General features: G+C 47.2%; 2 protein-coding genes across 4 annotated transcripts in view; one reads left to right on the forward strand and one right to left on the reverse strand.

Moving 5' to 3' along the window:
• Nucleotides 1–21,670, forward strand: part of LOC135921882 (uncharacterized) — a 39,836-nt gene extending 18,166 nt beyond the window's left edge. For both annotated transcript variants that reach the window (XM_065456282.2, XM_065456283.2), the window contains 8 exons: nucleotides 478–574; nucleotides 1,873–1,973; nucleotides 4,362–4,505; nucleotides 6,787–6,957; nucleotides 8,358–8,525; nucleotides 10,972–11,465; nucleotides 14,815–16,141; nucleotides 19,499–21,670. In XM_065456282.2, coding sequence (XP_065312354.2) covers nucleotides 478–574; nucleotides 1,873–1,973; nucleotides 4,362–4,505; nucleotides 6,787–6,957; nucleotides 8,358–8,525; nucleotides 10,972–11,465; nucleotides 14,815–16,141; nucleotides 19,499–20,581 — 3,585 coding nt within the window. In that variant the 3' untranslated portion in view covers nucleotides 20,582–21,670. The remainder of the gene's footprint in view (nucleotides 1–477; nucleotides 575–1,872; nucleotides 1,974–4,361; nucleotides 4,506–6,786; nucleotides 6,958–8,357; nucleotides 8,526–10,971; nucleotides 11,466–14,814; nucleotides 16,142–19,498) is intronic.
• The window catches only part of LOC135921873 (uncharacterized), a 221,653-nt gene that overhangs the window by 111,425 nt on the left and 88,372 nt on the right, over nucleotides 1–21,856 (reverse strand). The window lies entirely within an intron of this gene.

Below are 21,856 nucleotides of genomic sequence, written 5' to 3' on the forward strand. Positions count from 1 at the left end.
AGCGCAATTCCCTTCTTTAAGTATGTACGACCGACTCGCCCAACAACGTGCTCTCCTGTTTTACATGCAGCTAAAGTAGAAAAAAGAAAGATAAATACAGCCATGTGTAGATAGTGTTATGTACTGCCACGGACCATCAAAATGTGCGTTATAGGCTGTGATTAGATGCTTATGGAACTAAAATTGACTGAGTAGTCATTTCAGTGTGAACGTCGCAATAGCCGAGATCAGTGCGTTAGAGTATGGTCGTGTTGGCTGATGCTTTCTGTTTTGAACAGCGCCAAGCAGGACGAGCACATAAATGTTGCGTCTTCCTCTTTGTCTTCACCGTGTTTGATTATCGAGTGAGAACGTGGACGTGAAGAAGATAATTGCTAAAAGCCATACGTAATTACTTGTGCTAGTTTTGCTCTTGGTCGCTTGAAACGTTGCGGCAAACTTAAATCTCTCCTCAACGTTCACCGTTTTCTCATATAGGGTGGTGCCAAAGTGGTTGCCGTCGTGTCGCAAAGTCAAAGCGATGTGCGCTTCTTCCTGCTGGCACTCGAGGTCCTTGTCATCCTTCAGTTCTACGGTAAGTGCTCGCGGAAGTATATCCAGAGGCCCTTCGTATTTCGTGTGATTTGCACGCGATTCATTTTGTTATTCAGCATGTTATAGATGATGCCCACATAATGATGATTGATGATGACTTATTGGCATACCCTTTGAAATGGGGTGGTGATGAATAGTCACTTAGCCTGCTTAAGTTAATCAGGTATGCTATACACGCTTTCGTTTTATCATTTTTATGCGAAGCATATTACGAGAGCTCAACCCAGCTCCTCAGGCGCGGCGGTGTCGCCTTGAATACCACGTGACACCGTGACGTCACGACAGAGGAGAAGTGGCTTTGGCTCAACTCTTGCAAGATGGGCTGGGTGGGAATCGAACCAGGGTCTCCGGAGTGTGAGACGGAGACGCTACCACTGAGCCACGAGTACGATGCTTCAAAGCGGTACAAAAGCGCCTCTACTGAATGCGGTGTTGCCTTAGAAACGAGCTGTTGCTAAGGCTCAGGCGTGCGTCGCTTGCTCAGGCGCACATTTCGTTGCCGCGCCGAACGCTGCGTTGCTCGACGCTCACCGCGTCCAATGCGGGGCGTCCAAGGCGAAGCAGAGTAACGCATGAGTTGTTTCTTCGTCTAGCCGAACCAAATATAGCCAAGCAACAGCAGTTCACCAGGCTAAACAGTGGTTCAACAACTAAAATAAAGGCTAGTATGCTTCGCATCCTGGGCTTAACCTTACCTAAGCCACAGCCATTTTTTTTGAATAAATCTCCGTAATCTTCTTTTTCCTCCTCCTCAAAACTTCTCTATTTACCTTGTACCGCTCCCTATGCCTGTAACGGATCCGGTCGTATCTCGTATCGTGCTTTGGTATTGTTAGCCAGTGGTACTTCAAAGCCAAGGCGGTAAACGCAGATCATCATTTTCTTCTCTCTATTTTCTTAACCACAGGCATCATAGTAGTCATGCGCTCGTAGTTGTGCGTGAGCACATAGTACTTAAGCTTAGGAGCAGGCAACATGCCAATAAACGCTCTTATGCTACCTAAAGGCATCGAGGCTGCCTAAATCTGAAGTCCTCGCTGTACAATGAGAGAAGATAATGGTGTTCCAAGGGGTCCGTTTTTTTTTGTCGCAACCATACCGAAGCCCTGCAGTAGTTTTTAGCTACTCCAATGTTTCTGCTTGAGTAATGACGGCACTCCGGAAAACACTGGTGCGCCTTCCTGTTGGGGTCATTCTAACACTTTGCGACACTCTTATAAATTTGTGTCAACGATAACAATTCATTTCTCGAAGACAAAGCTTGCGCTCGATGCGCAGGTGTCAGGAGGCTCGGCGTCGACTCTAGGATTATGACGAACGAGGATCCAGGCGGCTTTGTCAACGTTTGTTGGACGTCGGTTACGCCATTGACTCTTATCGTGAGTAGTAGACTAGAGTTTCTGTGTAGCCGGCAGACGCTTTGGAACTACGATGAGGCCAGGGGGAGGGAAGGGGGAGGGCATGGGCACGAGCGCCCTCACTGGCCCAGTTAAACGGGAGAAATGTGGTGCTTCCCTTCATTCCCGAGGGCTGATGCCCGTCTGATATAGGCATATTAATCCTGGGCTCCACAATAGAAAAAAAGAAGAAAAAAAGAAGAAAAAAGAAAAAAAGACTGCGAGGATGGTTGCAGCTTAAACGTCTTGATTGATTCAATAAACGTTATTGCATTAAACGTGTTCTTTTTTTCAAAAAGGCCCCGGGTCCACCTTTTCACTCCATCTTCTACAGCATAGAATGTAGGCCAGATTCCATGATGTAGGATAAAAGCGAATTATATTGAAGACTGTACATCCTAGCTCGAAGGTGAAATGAGCACCAGCTCCTGAGCACACTCAGAGTGCACTTCTGGAGCCCTTGGTAGCTTGACTGACAGGGCCACCTTGGAGGATGTTTGAGAATAGTACACTTTCTGTTTTTTTTTTTTTTTGCAGCTAGAAGTCATAGAGGTGCAGTTTGAATTGGCCCACCTTATCACTAAAAAGACAAAGTGAATTTCAGAAGTGCAAGTTTCAAATTTAATTAATTTTCTTGATTTAGAACATCACGTACACATCAATTGTGAGGCTAGATCTCGCTAACGCAAATATGTTAACATCGTATCTCTTCAAACGGCTACATTATTCCGGTGATGATGATGATTTATTGGCATCCCCATTGAAACGAGGCGGATACAAATCGTCACTTAGCCTGTTTGCGACGCTTGTGGTTCACATGAGGTCCCTAGATAAAACATGTTTTACTTGTTTTATCTAGGGACCTTAGGTTCACAAGCGTCGACGTGCCACTTCTCAGCCATTTTAACTTAAGTGAAATGGTAATAAATATTAGTAATCCGTGTCAAAAGAAGCAATAAACTATGCTAATTGCTTTAAGCGAAATGACATTCTCTTTCCAGTGTCTCCAATTTCCACCTCACAATGTTACAATGCTACAATGTTCATATTCATAATCGCTGTTAATTCTGTGGAGCGCTTTTTTTCATGTGAATATGTATAGGAAATACGACAATGAAGCCTTATCTTAACGCTGAGAAATTAATAGGCATATTGTATGTATAGGAGTGGGAAAAAAAGAGAGATCCTACGTAGGATAATAACCTTTGTGGAAGTTACAAGGAAAATTCTTTAGCTCTGGTCGCAAACAAGCATGCCGGAAATTGGATGCATGTTACATCAGACCAGCCTGGCAATGCATTCCGTGAAACTTCATAATCTGCTAAACTGGGCAGATTATTAGAAAACCCAGAAAACAATTTGTGGACTGCGTGCAGGGACGCTGTGTATGCAATTCCTCTGACATGTGGCAAGAAAGTATGAAGGCCAGACCGGGTACTGCCTTAATGAGCGGCTACGAGAGCACAATAATAATGTCTGCAGAGGTGTGTCCGGGCGCATCGAAATTCCAGTAAAAGAGTGCAGGTGTAAACTTACGTTTTAAGACTGTAAGGCATTGTTTTTAGCCAAACCAAGCCAAGCTATGTTTCCGAAGGCGAGACGACGCTTTTGCAAGTTATACGCAGTCCAGCGTTCTTACGCGTAGCCACATGTAGGCTTTTGATTGCGGAAGCACGACAGTTTCGTAGCTCGCAAGGAGACCGCGGGACTCTGGCCACTTTCTCGCAAGCTTGCGCGCGTACGAAATACTTATTTGCGTCGCCACGCGATGAAGGACGCCACAGGTCACGCCAGTGCCTGCCGTTCCACTCGTTGCCGTGGAAGAAGCGCCGCTTGTTAGCGTAATGTTAGCTCGTAATGCGCTTAGAATAAAGGGAAAAGGCCGATACAATACGAGGACTGCGATTGCAAACAATAAGTGTGGTGCACTTTATAACAGCCGACTTCTGTACAGAAATCCGAGTGCATCCATCTCTATAGTACCGAGGTTTCACCGCAAGTTGGCGCGACATACTATCTTTCGCGACCCAGTGTGTCAATTTAAAATTATAATTCCTGCTTAAATTTTGAGCAGTGCGCTAGACTATCACGATCAGTCATAATCTTACTTTTTTACACCTCGTGAAACATTCTGAGCGGTTTCCAGTATCTTTAGCAAGACTACATTTTGTTTTTAGTGATGCCACCCGCGTTCTTGTCTTGGCGTTCGCTCTAACGCTACGCAATGACACCGTGTCATTCCCCCGCACCTCATTCTTTATAAGTTTCAAATTTTTATTGTGCCACTTTACCTCCATTATTCAAAACTACAGTGATATTGGACGCGCTAAAAATGAATGAATGAATGAATGGCAACTCTGGAATATGCAGGCTTTGCTTTCGGCCAAGCTGATGCAAGGTCCACGAGAGAAACGGTACCCGCCATTTATTGAAGGCGCCATCTTTTGGCTGGAGGCGGTGGAAGTCAGCTTTATTCCAGTGTACGCCGTCGTGTTCATCCTGTGCACCGGACTGGTGAGCGTTCGCGAGCAATTGAGGTGACCCTGCCACATTACCGGGGCTCCAGTCATGCGTGACAAGCTCCTGTTCTCGAATATTTAAGAAAATGATTTATTCAACCGACCGCCTTGAGATGCTTGAAAAGGCTGTGCGTAAAGCTTGTAAAAAAGCGAGTGAAGGGGGCCCGCTTGAGAGCCTGCTCAATAAATTCCGCAAGCGTGGCCTCTGAGGTCGGGGTGGAGCACGCGGGTTCTTCGATCTCTGAGGCCACGATGTAAGGCACGAAAACTTGTAGGCTTCCTGTGACAATGAAGGGGAAGCTACTGGGGCGCAACATCTGAACACGCGTTGCTGCGCCATGACGGCAGCGTATGGCAGCGCTTATGGTTTCTTAGAACAGATAAGTCGACACAGCTCGCACGTGCGATGGTTTCACATTGATAAACATTGAAGATCTATAGATTCCGTAGTGCATTGTGATAAGAGGGGGGTCTAATAATTCAAATTAAATTTTAAATTAAATTTAAGGCAAAGGCACCAACAAAGAGAAAAACACGGCATCTAAGGATACAATTGGATGACGAAATGTTAGGAAACGGTAAAGACAGAGCAGAAAGTATGAAAGCGTACTAGAGTGAAACAGTGTAACAAAGTACCAGGTTCACACCATAGTATCAATGTCGTCTAAGAAGTTACGCATACATACCATCCCAGGTCATTCTAATGATGAATTGTGTTGGGATAAAACGAGTACTTGAGAACGTTAATGCGACAGTTATACTCTCTCCCTTATTTATATTGGCTTTTCGTTCGTATACGTAATGCGGAGGTTGACGAAACATATTTATCGATACCGGTGTGATTATTGTAAATGTAAAAGAAATTGAGGACAACATTTTCCAGCAAAGTTTCTCCTGGATTTCAGAACTGACAAAAATGTCTAAATTACCGCGTAGATGTCTTGTACATTTATGTACTCTTTTAATGTTGACGTGAAAGGATTCCAAGCAACACAGGAGTCATCCTTAATCGGTCGTATATTGGTAAATAAACACTTCTCGAACGAGGCGAGGGGCATTTTTGGAGTTCCTTTAAAAAGCGTATAGTAGGCGGCCGGCCTTTTCTGTAATTGCCTCTATGTGAACTGTCCAATCAAGGTTAGAAATGGAAGTAATACGCAAGTATTCTACCCTGTCCACTTTTATTGCTAATTTACTGTTGAGAAAGTACGATTCATCAAGTACTTTTCTTCTTGTTTGCGAAATGAATGTGATAACATTTCTGTGCGTTTATATACAGGGTGTCCCACGTAATTTGAGCCAAGCATTAAAAACATGCAAATGCCACGTAGCTGGACAGAACTAAGGTAATGTTGCTTGCCGTCGCTTGGAGATCCTCTCATTATTTCTTTGCATACCGTATAACGCGATAATAAGCAATAATAAATAAATAAATGAATAATTAATTAATTCATTCATTAATTAACTTCTCAAATACTATAAATAAATTACAAGTGTCAATGAGAAAATGGTAGAGAAACATGTGCACGATAAACTCCCGAGGCAGCTTTCTGTTCCTCGATGCGTGCTACGTAAAAGTGTTTTTCCGTGCGTGAAAGAAGCCCGCGAGTACACGCAACGTGCCTCGAGCGGCCAGTCGCGCGGCAATTTTACATCTATCTGCATGCTTCTTCCACGCTCGGAAAAAAACACTTATGTAGCACGTATCGAGCAACAGAAAGCTCTGTCGGCAATTTTTCATGTTGCTCTACAGATGAAATGGAAATGTCCACTAGGTGGACACTTACAGAATAGCCACCTTGTAATATTTGCTTGCACAGCAATCATGGCTGCTTAAGCCATAATAGGCATGACTGATGAAAAATACTAGAAGAGAGCATGACCACAGTGCATCCGGCCTCTGCACACCAACTTCCGTGGGCCATATTGTTTACGTCACGCCTTCTCCCTTCCTTCAGAGTAACCTTACTGAAGCTAGTTCTGAGGCGGAAGCGCCAAATGGTACATTAAGTGAAAAAGCCGGCGGCGTCTGTAGCAGCGAAATTTCCCATTGGCTGCGACTTAGTAGTTGTGAATGCTTTCGCATTCGCAACTACTAAGAACTGCTCAGGTGTCCTCGGATTTTTTTCGTACAAAACTTGCTTCACGGTGGTTAATAGCCTCAGTTAGCCTCGATTCCGAGTTAGTTCCAGCCTGAGGCTTCCCTCGTTTGATCCACAGTTGGTCACTTGAACGTGTGCCGAGTCACTGGGCTCTTTTGTGTGTGCGTGTGTCAGAGCCTGCGTGACTGCCTGGTCCCCCTACCCACGTGGACGCCCGTAAACTGGGAGCTGTCCATGCTGTACCGGCAGCATCTTGTCGTCGAAGGAATGGACTCACGCCAGCTGGAGGAAAAGGAAACAGTATCACCGAATGCAGCAGCCTCGCCCGTTGCTTCGCCTAGTCGAGTAAGGACGCAATCAAGTAGTTGGCTGTTTGTGAGGACTAGTTCGGCGTCGCTCAGTAGCAGGGCTTACGAAAGACGGATGACGTAGCCAACCATGCTGCATAATCTTGCACTCACCGTTGTTGCCAGTAAAAGGGTGTAAATGTTTACGCTCCTCTCAAATTTGTGAAATCGTCCCCGCCCTTACTTTTTTTATGTCTGACTTCTGAAACATTCATTAGCGAGGAATCTTGCAAATGCGAGGTTAATAGACAGAGTGACAGATGTATGAATGAGAGAAAACGGGTGTAGCAGATGTTCTAGTTTAGATGAAGATGAAAGAACGGAATTGGGCCGGCCCTGCATGCAATGCACAGAGCTGACATCTGGTGTTCTATAAGAGTTCCAGAGTCAGTGCCTATATGTAAGGGAAGTGCATTCCAGGATGGCGGAGAACTAGGTGGTGAAAATAATGAATTTGCAGGCGTAGAATGAAGTCAACCGACGCAAGATAGAGGGGTAAATGGTGATTGCCAGGAGCGGCCATCGACCTGCAGGCAAGATAAATAATGGTCATGATGAACATCTGCAGGCAGACGGGACTGGTGGATGTATTTCAGGTCTAATGTACGAATTTCTTACCAATTTTATAGGTACATTCTTACTTGCCTTCTTCAGTGTCCCTTTTATAGGTCAACTGCAACGAAATTTCGGACCACTCTGTAAGCATAGTTTCGGATAGCGCAGATGTAAAGCCGCCCCCGAGCGAACTTCTATGTTTGAAATATGAGTGTACGTGTAATAAAAAGTTGCAGAAATAGATGTTTTCGATGCCAATACAATAATAATATTATAAAAAACACACGTCGTAATTACCGCTCGCCAGAAACGACGCACGAACCATAACGTTGAGAACCAGCGCGGCACGTCGGCATGACGTCCGAGGTTAGGCAGCACTCGCGGCGCACTGAAGATCTCGATGGTGACGTGCTCGGACGTGCGTCACATCCGCTAACGAACAACTGCACGGGACATGTGTTTAGGTGCGTTTAAAATACCTCAATAAGGAAATTAGACCGTTACCAAGACTGGAGCTTTCGCAATATTGCCAATTTCGCCAAAATGAAATTTGGTTGCCACTATATACATAGTATGCACGTGACGTCACATCCGCTGCTGTCGTCTGCTTCCGCTACCTTCCGCCATCTTGGGGAACCTTATCAACAGGCGCGCATAGGCCTATAGGTTCCCCAGCATGGTGCCACCGTAAACCGGAAGTCGCGGAGTATCCTTGAATGATGTACGTGCATACTACGTATAGTTGGCGCTTAAAATGAGGAAATCGAAAAGCATGCCGCACGTGAACGCGAACTTGTTCCCGAGAGTGTGTCTTGAAATTGCTTTCGTCGACTGCACCGGCAGCCTCTTTCGCCGCTGTCCGACTCGTCGTCGTCAAGCGGTCAACTGGGGACGCACCTGATCCTGACCAGCGAGGCGAAGATCAGCCCGGCGACCAGCGACTGGCGCTACGACAGCTCGGACGACGACAACGCAAAGCCGCCCGTGAAGTGGCGCTCTCCTCCCGATAAGGTCAGCCTGCTTCGAGCTTTTCGTGGTCGTTAACCCTTACGGGAGAACTGAATACTGCGCGTTGCATTAATAGGAGCGCCAAACGTATATTCCAGCTAAGCCGCTGGCTGATTCCTGCTAAAATTTCGCACGGAGGTGGCATTCTGCACGATGCCACACAACAAGTGGCAGCATGGCGTACGAGTGAGCGATTGTCTTCTACCACGTGCGTCACGACAATCCTGGAAAACGAAACAGAAACTGGCTCATAGAAAAGTTATTGGTCAATTTTTCCGGGTCCTCTGAGGCTCACCAGTATTTTTTAAATATTTTCCAAGTGGAGTACCTTTAGTTACCGGAGGAAATAAAGAGGTAAAACATGTGCCTTTCATAACAGCTCGAAAGTTTGCTGTGTCTGTCCGCCCTTTCCGATAGAGGAAGGAGAGAGCAAAAGGGAAGTTGACCGTGGGTTTCCACGATAGAGGTGGAAGGAGGAAGGGGGAAAGGTAGGGCGTGCTGGAAAAGGGGGTCGTGGGGAAACCAGTTACTGTATTTAATAAGCGGGCCTCTTTTCGTCGATTCTCTCCAGTTGTTATTTGTTGCTTTTCATCACAAATTGTGACGAGCTCTGCGTTAACGCCAGCACGGTGGCGTCAGCAGCGTGTGAGCCAATGACTAAAGACAAGAATAACACTGAACTTGGCTCAGCAGTGCGCGCGCAAACGCCCTCAAAGTCATGGTTGCCTTGTTGCTCCATCCGCTTTAAATCGCAATTTACGTCTCTCGAAGTGGATGTTACCTACGGGTTTCCCTGAGTACGGTTGTCCTTTCGCATTCCATTAAGATGTGCGGAGTTGTCTCCCGATTTTCGGTACAGCAGAAGCATGCCTCGTCTTGTTTCGCATATTTGCTCCGGCATGTTCTCGTCCTTAGGCAACCAGCTCTAGCCTCAAATAGCAAGGTACAGTCCTTTGTGTTATCGTACAGATTTCTTTTGCTTTCCTGCCGTTTTTTAAAGTTTCATGGCCTTTTTCTTTGCAAATCTTTATGTTAAATTTTGAGCACTCAGGCCTCTTCATTGTTTTATCTGGATGAGCCTGGACAGCGCTTTCTTTCTTGCCGAGCTCATTCCTAATAACGTCTCTGATGTACCTGATGTACCTCTGGTGTACCGTCTCTGATGTGGCGTGTCGTGTCCTTGAAAGATGTTACAGTCTTCATCCCTCTGAGCCGCTTGCGAATTTTTGTCGGTGAGCTCTGATATGGTTCCGGAATCTCTTTGGTGAGCCTTTGCGAATTTCGCTCTTCCAAAGCTTACTTGCACATTTAAATTTAAGTACAGCCGGCGACTGCAGCGACGTCGCACGGAAGGGACGAGACGAACAACGCCGCCGCGTATCTGCGTCTTGAAAATCAGGCCCGCTTAGGCTATCCTAGTACACTCTAATCAGACTTCGTGTAGAGGTAAGCACTATAGTATATTCGCTACTCAATGCTCGGTGGAAGCACGTAGCCCACTAAAATAAAAATACCGGCAAGCAAAGGCACCAGGCGGGCACATGATATTACGATTAAGCACCGAAAGTTCATGGGGCGGTCAAAGCTAGAACCAATGTTGAAGGCTGCCGAGGCTCGAGCGTACCAGCGGTTGCGTTCCCATGCAAGATCGGCTGTCCGCCAGCTATTTCTCTTTCACATCTCTGTAGGCCTAGTTCAATCAACATGATCTACGTTTTCACTCGCCGCGGCGACTGTGGTCGCGTTTTGCCGCTGATCACAAGGTTGCGGATTCAGTGCCCAGCAGCGATGACAGCTTTCCGATGAAGGCAAATGCAAATGCGATCGTAGATTGTATTCGGCGAACATTGGAGAACCATCGATGCTTCATAAATAATGTAGAGCCCTCCGCTGCGGCGTCTTTCGTAGTCCGTGTGTTTGGTTGCCAAAATCAATCAATCAATCAATCAATCAATCAATCAATCAATCAATCAACCAATCAATCAATCAATCAATCAATCAATCAATCAATCAATCAATCAATCAATCAATCAATCAATCAATCAATCAATCAATCAATCAATCAATCAATCAATCAATCAAATTCTCTTCGTTCTCATCCATGGCCGCGGGATGATTTAAGTACCCACAGTGCTGCGGGGCAGCTATTCAGTGGTCGCGGCTTCACTTTATTGTTTGTTTCTCCCGATATTATGCTCATATCCTTATTAATTGGTCAATCGATCACTTAGTCACTCCGTCAATCAATTAGTCAGTTATTAAATGACTCAGTCAATAATTCATTTGGCCGGTCGGTCGGTCGGTCGGTCGGTCGGTCGGTCGGTCGGTCGGTCGGTCGGTCAGGTGGCTTAAGTCAGTCGATATGGTCAAGTGACGTCAGTCAGTCAGGCCAGGTGAAGCCGGTCCCCTCCCTCCCCATTCGGTCACTCAATTTCTCTCCACCACGCAGGTCGTGCAATGTTCCGGCACCGTCCACAAGTCGCTAAGCCTGAGCGCCGTCTGGCGTGCGGTCAAGTCCGACGCCGCCTCGCCAAAGCCGGCGCGCACGAAGGGGCCATCGCCAGCTCGCACCTCCTCTCCGCCGCACGTGGCGCACTTGGAGAGAGACGCGTCGCCAGTCCTGGCGAAGTTGCCGCTCGTTCCTGGGAGCGACGCGGGACCCACGGCCCCGGTGGCCGATGGCGCGACCCGCGCGGATAGCGAACCGCTTGAAGAATTGCCGGTCGACTCCTGCATGCCGGACCGCGCCCATAATGCGGCGGGAGTTCCCCAGCAGATGCAGTCACCTCCGCAAGTACCCTCGCCGTGTCGACTGTTACCCGATGCCGCTGCACCCTCTGCTGTGGATGCACACGGATCAGCACCTGGACAGCAGCTGGCCACGGAGGAGGAGCATCTGCCGGCGCCGATCGTTGCGGAAATTTCCGCTTTCCCGACGGCTCGGCAAGTCTTGAAGCGTGGCCGCGCTGGCCTCTTCTACGTTTTCGCACGAGGGTCCCCAATATTTGGGGTTATGCCCTTTGGAACAGCTTGTTAAATTTGGCGGGAAAAAATGGCGGCACACGTTACAACAGCCTATAAATATACACGGTGTTTCACGTAACGTGAACCATAGGCGTACCTACCCGGTGGGCAGGGAGGCATTCACCCCCCCCCCCCTCTCCCCCACTGCCACCACTCTCAGAAGTGGGGTAGAGGGTGGCAAGTCACATAACTTGAAACCTAGACATAACTACCGTGTGGGCAGGGGGGGAGTTAATTTGCTTCTCTGCCCGCCCAGCTGACATGCCTGTGGCTCAATCAAGCTACGTGAAACACCCCGTATAGAAGTCTCCAGTGGGCACCAGTTTTGTTGGAGGGCTAGAATGTCTGATAAGCAAATTTTGCTGCTAATCTGTGCCACATGAGCTCGACATGAGGGGCACATTTCTTATAACATCAAGAACATGCACCTATACTAAGCTACGGGACAAAATGAAATTTTTTTCATGGCTAACTTAGCTGCCTAAAAATGATTGGGATCATGAACACTCCAGTGCCACAGTGCGGAGATAAGGGTCTTGTAATAATGTCATATTGCTGGGCTGGTTGGTGCGACATTTCGAGCAAAGGGAAGAGCAGAGCTAGTTCGCCGGACGTATTCTCGGACCATCACTTTTGGGGATATTTTTGCGGGATTTCGCATGATTAGGGCCGGACGCAGCGGCGTCTGCGATCGACGCCATTCTCTGCACTGTGCCAAGCACGCTGTATTAGCGAAGTGGCAGCAATGTTTCTGCCCGTGGACGGAGACGTGTATGGTGCTTTGTTCACGCGAATTCTCGCGAAAGATAGAATGGAAGCTGAACCAAGTTATAGTCGGTGACAGACTGATCCCCGTACTCTGAAACGCATCTCAACATGCTTGAATTGATCTAAGTGACGCCTGGCATGTACGTGCCCACGACGCTCATTGCGTTTCCTCCGGCGCGTACACGACAGGCGTCATTTAGATCAAGTCAAGCATGCGCTTCAACTTGAGTTACATTTCTAAATACTTGGCTAAGAATTACAAATGAGCTCCTCTCAGAAAAAACTCAGTGGACCTGCCCTCCACCTCGGAAAGATAGCCCAACCTGCTGGATGCCGCTCACAGCTTAATGACTTTGCTTTGAACAATGTAAATGCTAGGCTCATTCGAAAATAAAAGCTAGTTGTTCAAAGCTAAAATATGAGTTACAGTTGAGCAGCCATATCAAGATCATCCATAACATTTGCCTTAGACGTCCAGGTTTCACCTTGAGACCAGCAACATACCTTTACGGAGAAAATAGCCGTTTAAAAACGCGCATAACCGCCTGACTTTACGGAAAGAAGTAAACCTAACTGGCTTTCCTACAGCCATGAGCTTTTCTACAGCCAGAATGATGCCCAAATCCTGTCTGCCTGTGTAGATACTTTCTACTTGTGTGTGCTCCGGGTGTCATTCATGAATTCGAGGCTGACAATATTTTTTGCATGCACACTGCAATAGTCTACTTGAAGTGGATGTGGCAAAGCCAGTATCAAGCACAGATAATTTACTGTTCGCTCATGTGTCTTATTTATGTCAAGCACGATGTATTGCGTGTGCGATACCTTATGTTGTACTCAGTGTTCATACCACAGTTGTACGCGGGCCTAAGGGTGATAAACTTTCTTGTGGTCTATGCAAATTGCGTTTGAGATTAACAGCGTACATATAACCTAGTAATTCATGGGCTGTCACCGACTATAGTTTGAAGAACTTTTCCTGCACGTGAGGGCCGAAACTAGAGAAAATGCATCGAAATATCACGGACGTCACACTGACGCTCCGGCAATAAGCGGCAACAAGGTTCGGTGGCCAAATTCGAAAAGTAGCTGTTCGGCCTTCATTAATGCTTTAGCATAAGCAGTGTTAAAGTAGAAAAATAGTGCATGTGCGTGAAATGTGGTAAGCGGGTCATGTCGTACATGTAGAAGGGGGACGAGAGAGCTTAGAAGAGCGTATATATATATATATATATATATATATATATATATATATATATATATATATATATATAAACGAGAAGAAAGGGGGTTAACCGAGGGACCCGATAATTATTAGTCATATAATGAGAAGCCAACAAACACTGACACCAAGTACAACATAGGGGAAATTGCATGTGCTTAATAAATGAAATAAAGTAATGATATATTAATGGAAATTAAAGTGGATGAAAAAACAACTTGCCGCAGGTGGGAACCGAACCATCATGCGAACCATCATGCGAACCATCATGCGAAGGTTGTGGGTTCGGTTCCCGCCTGCGGCAAGTTGTTTTTTCATCCACTTTAATTTCCATTAATATATCATTACTTTATTTCATTTATTAAGCACATGCAATTTCCCCTATGTTGTACTTGGTGTCAGTGTTTGTTGGCTTCTCATTATATGACATATATATATATATATATATATATATATATATATATATATATATATATATATATATATATATATATATATATATATATATATATATATATATATATATATATATGAGAGAAACAACAGGCTGGCTTCATTGGTGTAGCGTCAAAAAATGAAAATGACGTACGCTGAAACACTTTCTTTACTATCCAAGCTGTTCGACAGATTGGGCAGCCTTCGTCACTCTGACGAAGCTTGGCCGACCAACCGAAACCTTTGGACAGTGAAGACTGTGTTTTGACGTACGTCGTTTTCATTTTTGGCGCTATATATATATATATATATATATATATATATATATATATATATATATATATATATAGATAGATACGTACATACATACATAGTTCAACTGACGGTGGCCTGCTGCGGGGACCAACCGTCAATTGGATTTCGCTCCTCCAAGCAGCAGGACGTGCGAGGAGTGAACTCCTGGAATGTAGATAACGCAGTTTAAATAATGGATCCGGGGCATCAGAAAGGTGCGACGTAAAGCTAACGCATTGCTGTCACATTTGCCGCTAAGTCGTACTGATATTTTTTACAGTAATAATCACCCTTTTCCCATAAATTCAGATAAATTATGGCTTGAAAACAATAGTTTACCTGTATGAACGCATTTAATATCCTCTTTTAATGTCTCTTTAGGTAGCAACACTTCTGAGCGCGACCCTCCAATACCCTCGACTACCTTCTCTACATTGGTATTCTCGCTGTTAAAGTCCTCCAGTCTTTTCAAGTCTGACTTTTTGACATAGATTTGACCGAGTGCTCACACACGACATAATTTGCGCATTTTGACTTTCTTTTCAACAGACCTGAGGATGCACCTAAATCGGGAAAACCAGATCTTGCTGTGAAGCCCATAAATTCTGTATGTGGACACGGTGGCACGGTAGCCAAAGGGCATCACGGTCATGGGAAGCTTACCGCTTCCGTATCACCCCGAAGACTTGCGACGAGGAAGGCGTCGTCGTCGCCAAAGACCGAAGATCGCCGGTGTTCCTGCGACGCCGGCGCTCTTTTCCCAACGTCACCGTTGCTACCAAGCTCAAGCAAGAAACCGACATCCCCCGCTGGCGTCGTGTCTGCACCCGAACAAGCTCCGGTGCTGAAGAGACGTCTTGAGTCGAGTCCCAAGCGACTGGGCAAGGATGCGACGACCGCAGTCACCACCAAGGATGGAAGGATCAAGTCGCCACTGGAGAAGATTAGGAACAAGAATGGGGCTCCCGAGGGTCCTTCGGCGTCGAAGGTGCCGAAGACCGAAGATCTGCGGTCTTTCTGCGACGCCGGCGTTCTTTCCCCTGCGTTGTCGCCGCTACCGACTTCAGTCGCGTTATCGACGTCCCCCAGTGACGCCGTATCGACACCCGAATCAGCACCAGCGCTAAGGAGGCGTCCCGAGTCGGGTTTCAAGCAGATGGGCAAGAAGGCGACGGGGGTGGTCACCTCCAAGGGTGGAGAGATCAAGTCAGCACCGGAGAAGGCTCCGGGCAGGAAGGGAACTTCCCACTCTCCAGCGGCGCCCTCGTCCGCTCCATCCAAGATTAAGCACGGTCACAAAGCCGCGAAGTCCCGTAAGAAAACGGCAGGGGCCAACGCGCTGTGGCCGGCATCCAATTCCATGAGCCCTTCGCCTGACAAGGTCTCCAAGGCGGCGAACCACATGGCGAACCAGACGACGACGGCAAAAGCACTGGCTTCGGATGGGAAAGCAGCGAACAGAAGAGCGTCGGCATCGACGGCCGCACTGCCCAGTGAAAAAAAAGCGGCGTCAGTATCGCCTGCTCGCAAGATTCGGCATCACAGGCACAAGAGGCGAGAGCACATGAGGTCCGGGGCTCCCTCGCCGAAGACGCCGGTAAAGAGAGCACATTCTCCGAAGCCAGCGGAAGGCAAGCCGTCTGCGCCTAGGCTTCCGACCGCGACACCACCTGGTACAGAAAGGGGCAAAAAAGAAGCGCCCGCCGCTACGGTTCCGTCGCCCGCTTCGAAGGCCAAGACAATAAAGACGCGAGGTCAGATATTTACTCACAAGGGAAAGCCGCACGACGACCACGCATTTTCCAAGGCCGGGTCGTCGAAGGCCTCGGAGGGCGCTGCGATCACCTCGCCGACCGAAGGCGGCCAGTCTTTGAAGGTACGTTGTAAGAGACCTGGGTGTGCTTTCATTCTCTATAGTTTAATTGTGGCATAGAAGTTACATAAACAGGAATAAGGTACCCCAGAAAGGATGGCCTACTTTTTGATAGGTGAACTTATCTTTGACAAAAGGATAGTTACACCTATCGATACGTAGGCCAGCCTTTCTGATGCATTTTATTCCTATTTATTTAACTTTCACATCACAGTGTGCTACTCCACCTGTTGGCCCCCCTTCTTGATTTTGGATTTATGTTGCTGAAATGGCCTTCTATTCTGAGAAAGCGTCATAGATTCTAAGAAAGCGTCATAGCTCGAGGTCAAATGCGATTTTCTTGTTTAGATAAATATTGCATGTGGAATAAAGAATCCCTCACTGGCCAACGGCTAAATAGATGTGAACGAAGCTTGTTGCATTCAGAAGATAAGGTTAGATAGCGCTAACTCCAAAGCTTTTATTTAGGCCTTCGATTGTTCAGCCATCTTGGGCTAGAACTGTTCCTCGGATCCCGAATTCAGAGTCACGGGACAAGTTTAGAACCAATTCTGCCTGAATTTAGTGATCACGTCGTCTTCTGTGCGACGTTCAGCCTTATCATGTCGCTCAATGACCCTGCCTAATTTGTCTTGTGGGCACACAGCCTATCGCGCTCGAACTAATTTTTTCTACTGAGTGTGTCGTGAACCTGAGAATATATTTTTTTTAATGCGAGCGCATTACATGGCTCATGAAAGGGAAAATCCGGCGCGTGGCCAGAGATGCTGCACAAAGACACGTGGTCACAGCCAATCAAAGGGACGCGCGCGCCACGTGGGCCGCCGCGTTCTTTGAAGTGCCACCAGATGGCGCTCACCTCGGCTAGCTAAAAAGCAAAGTGATTTGCAACGTCTGGCTAATATCTGTGGACAGGAAGGCAACGATTTAGGCTTGAAGTTTAGTGTTAGAAAATCAGGTGTTATGGTATTCAATGAAAACAGTGAACAGACAGTGGAGATACAGGGCCAAGAAATACCTCGGGTAACAGAATATAAAGACCTTGGTATAAGGATAAACGAAGGCAATGGATATATGGAAACACAGGAAAAAGCCATAACAGTAAAGGGGAAGAGAAATGCAGCCATAATGAAGCACAGAGCGCTATGAGGATACAATAGGTACGAGGTCCTCCGAGGTATGTGGAAAGGGGTAATGGTTCCAGGACTTACTTTTGCAAATGCGGTTGTTTGCTTTAAATCAGAGGTACAATCAGGACTCGACGGGAACCAAAGGTCAGTGGGTCGCCTCGCATTGGGTGCTCACGGGAAGACTACAAATGAAGCTGTGTAGGGTGATATGGGCTGGACTAGTTTTGAAGTGAGGGAAGCTCGTTGTGAAATTCAGTATGAAGAACGCCTGAGGAATATGGAAGAAAGTAAATGGGCTGGGAGAGTGTTCAGGTATCTGTACAGGAAAAAGATTGATTCACAGTGGAGAAAAAGAACTAGGAAGCTTATCAGCAAGTATGTGGCCTGTAGGATGGGCAACACAGCAACAAAGACGGTCAAGTGGAAAGTCACAGAGGCTGAAATAACCTCATGGGCGGCGGCAATGGAAAGGAAACCTGCCATGAGTAACTACTTAAGAGGAAAAAACGAAATCAGAAAAGAAACAATTTATGATAACTCAAAGGGAAGCTCATTACTTTTCGAAGCGAGATCGGGATGCCTTAGAGCACGCGCCTGTAAAGCGAGATATAACAAGGAACAAGAAGCATGTGCTTGCTGCGGTAAAGCTAGGGAAACTATGGAGCATCTTTTATCAGAATGTGAAGATGTCTACCCAGTGGTCGATTTAGGCACCACTGGCCTCCTTGAAGCCCTTGGGTTCAGTGGGAGCAATGGAAAAGTAAACATGTCCGCAGTAGGCATTAGTAAGAGGCGATTAGAGGATTGGTGGACGAAAATTAGGGAAACGACAAAAAACGGAGACGTACAAAAGCACAGTTAGAATTGGGGGATCAGAAAATTAGGGCGTGGGAGTTCATGGTGTTTATTCTTTTTATTTTTTATTGTTTAACTTAGGTAGGACATTAGGCAGTATAATAGCAAGTGCTTGGTGGCGCAACCCACCGCCCCGTTCCAAAGGGGACTCTCATAACATCCATCCATCCATCCATCCATCGCGGCAGTGGCGGCGCCGACCGTGCGGAAACAAGAAGAACGAGAAAGCTCACCTTCGCGCATAGCGTTCGCCGCAAGCGCTTCCCGGCAAATAGGCTGCACTTGCCGGGAAGCAGCAACTGTGTGGTCGGCCTATGCATAGCGCCACGGGTCACGGGGCTGCCAGTCGGTGCGGTGATTTCGATTAGTTCTGTCGTGCGCTTTGATGAACGAACCTTCTACTTCGACTTCCCAGTCAGTATCTGCGCCCGGCTCCGTTGGACATCCACGAAAGTACGCGAACGAGGCCGAGGCATCATCGGAGATATGTCGCAATGCTTTCACATTCATCTACGTAGGGATACTTAGTTGCCCTTTAATGCTTTTTTTTTGCTGTACTGCTCACTGAGCGAGGCGAGCTTGCTTTATTTGCGCTATGCTGTAGCACTTTGCAAGTGTCGTAAATAATTGTCAACTTGTGAAACATCCTGTACACGTTTGCACATTCGTTTGACGCCATGTTCAGGATTAACGAGCGCCGCTAATTTTATACAGGGGCCCTATAACGTAAAGCTATTCCGAACATTTCTGTTTCAAGGGCCCTGTAAAACGTAAAGCTATTCCAATATGTTTTTATTGCAATTTCCAAATTTGTGTAACCGCCGACGGGTGGTGACCTGCAGGGTTGTCTGAAGAGACCAATCAAATGCTCTCCTCACTTTGGAATAGAAAAGTTTGGAATAGCTTTGCGTTCCCCAGCTCTCATAGAGTTTCCTACAAAAATTAGGGAAATTAGCCGCAAGTATTTACTGGCGCTGCACGTATGGCGGTTCGGCCAGCATTGAAGTTATAGGTAGAGCTTGCTTAAAGGTCGTCCTTTTAGGTTCAACCGACATTGTGACATTACAAGTTGGTTATGTTGAACAAAATATTGCCTTATAAATGCTCAAACTACATATTGATACATATTGTCTTTGTGCGTTTAGAAAAAAAATATTTCTTGGAAATTTGGTGAGATAAAGCGTAAGAAAACACGCCACGAGGACGTCAGAAGCAATAAGCACGAAGATTGGTATTGCCCATCATACCTACGGTGGCTGAGGGATCGCAGCGCCAGATTTCGCTCTAGTAATTTTAGTGGGAAACTAAACCGTGACGGCTCTGGCCGCAAGACTCGTTTATCTTATTGCGTTCCTCCTTCTCCCCTTTTCTGAAGGAGCGGCCTCCCACACTGCCACTAAGCAGCTCGATGTCTGCCATCGTGAGCGAGACGGAGGACCTAAACCGCACCGGTGACAAGCTTTTGGAGCTTTTGTCGCTGCTCGAGTCAGCGTCTACGCCGCGACAGTCCGGGCGCGACGTCACAAAAACGCGCGACTCCACCGGAAAGCCTGCCGTCGCTCGAGCAAGCAGGGAGTTTCAGGCAGGAGCGAAAGAGCCAACAAGCCTGCCATCACGTACCGTCCAGGCACCGACTGCCACCGAGCCATACGACGGGCCGCCAGCGAACGCCCTGGATTCGGGCAGTCGTGTCGGTGCTCCTCGGCCTTCCACTACGTCAGCGACTGCAGTGGATGACGTAAGCGGCGTCCTCACTGGTCGCTTCGATGATCAAGCCGCACGCTGCTTTGACGTCAATGCTCCCGGGAGGGCGCCAGTAGCGGATGACCAATGTAGTCGCGCCTTCGGTTCCGCTACAGGTTTAGCGAACGACAATGCCAAAGTTGACCGGACCCTAGTTACCGTAAATATGCATGATGGAAATGCCCGTGATCGCACTCTGACATTAGATGGCGACGCTAATGCCCCGCGGTCTTCCGTGCCAGCACATGACGTAGGCAGTGACGTCATGGGTAGAACCAAAGATGATGACGAAAACCAAGCCAAAGCTGCACAACTGCCGTTGGCTGCGAATGAGACGGGCGCCATTCTGCACGCCCGGGCATTGGATAGCTTCGCCGATGTTTCACGGCCTTCGGCGACCGTGGCGGATAACGCGGGGAGTGGCGCCGTAGGTCTAGTTATAGGCGAAGCCAAAGACCAAGCCGAGGCTTCCCAGCGACTAGCTACCACATATCAGCCTGATGCACCAGCTACCACAGGCGTCCCGGCTCCGCACAGCCACACTGACCTCCCGCCTTCTACGTCAGCTGCAACAGGAGGTGGCGCAACCAGTGGTGGAGTCGAGAGAGCTGAAGCCAAAGTCGAAGCCACCAAGAAAGTCGACGACACAACGGCTCGCCCCTCGCTCCCTAGGCGTAGCAAACGCAAAGGTGGAAGCCGGAACCGAGTGAAATGATGGCTACTGAGTGGATGTTGCCTTGAGCGACGGCACGGCAATGTGCACATTTTACGAAGCTGTCGCGACTTAGAACCCGCGGCCTTTCTCAGGAACGTTCTCTAGTGATCCCGTGAACCAAGTTTGTAACGGCGTCATTTCGACGAAGCAAATGTACTGTAGATGGCGATTTGACGATTTTTCGCAGGGCGATATTTCGACATGCGTGATATCGTTGCGCTGAGTTTCGAAGTGGATTAATCGGCAGAGTTGTTTATCACTGCCCGGACCATGTTCATTAGCCTAGACAAGGACATTTTATAAACGCGAATGCCAGTGAAGCCACGCTTTAGTTACGAAAAACAGCATAATGACTTTATTTTTTTTGTGTTTACTACATTGCTTTATACCAGTAGGACCATGCACAACTGGTAGTCAAAGGGGAGCTCGTTACCTTCAGTAGGCTACATGCGTGAAACGCTACGTGCTATCTTTCGCTGTTAGTCTAGATATGTCTCAGTCGCATGCATCGACGCAGCTTGTGCTACAAAATGACGGTCTGAGACCGTGGTGTGTGTGTGGGGCTCGCGCCCTTTGTTGCCTGTGAGACCGCAAGTAACGTTCATTGGCACTGCGCCATTCTTTGGATTTTAGTGCGTCAGGTACCGAGCCTAAATTCTGCTTCGGTGTGGGCGTGGCAGCCCTATGAAAGAAAACATTGTAACTTCCATATCTGATAGCCCCATATCAATTATTGGAGCGTACAGATCCTTGTGTACAGGAACACATGCGATATGGGAACAATATATCAGAGCTAAGAAGGATACCATTTTTGACAATACATTATGGTATGATCAAATTCACAGGTATGTGACCCGTGAATATGGTGAGCTTTTCCCGCAAGTTAGCGAGATAAAGATACGACAGCTTGAACAGGAAAGGGGCAACGTTGAAGACAGTACGCGATTATTTTACCATGAGAGGCGCTGGTCGAATAGTGCATAACTTCTTTGTGAACACTTAGGAGCTGTGAAATTCCAGGCAAGCGTGTCCTTCAGCGCGTAAATTGGAAGTAAATTGAAATGTTCTGTACTGATATATAGTAGTTGAAATGTTGTTTCGGAGGTGAAATAAAACACACATTGCTCTTGCAGGTAATGAGTGAAGAGCACTATTTCGGAGAAGATGCTTGCCGGAAATGTTTGAATTCTGAGGGCAAGTAAGGCAAGTTGTTGTGTTAGTCGGTTCATAGATTAAGTGAAATTTTAAACTGCGCGAGGAAGATAGGACATGCAC

The sequence above is a fragment of the Dermacentor albipictus genome, chromosome 8 (genome assembly GCF_038994185.2).
Source record: "Dermacentor albipictus isolate Rhodes 1998 colony chromosome 8, USDA_Dalb.pri_finalv2, whole genome shotgun sequence".
Classification (NCBI taxonomy): domain Eukaryota; kingdom Metazoa; phylum Arthropoda; class Arachnida; order Ixodida; family Ixodidae; genus Dermacentor; species Dermacentor albipictus.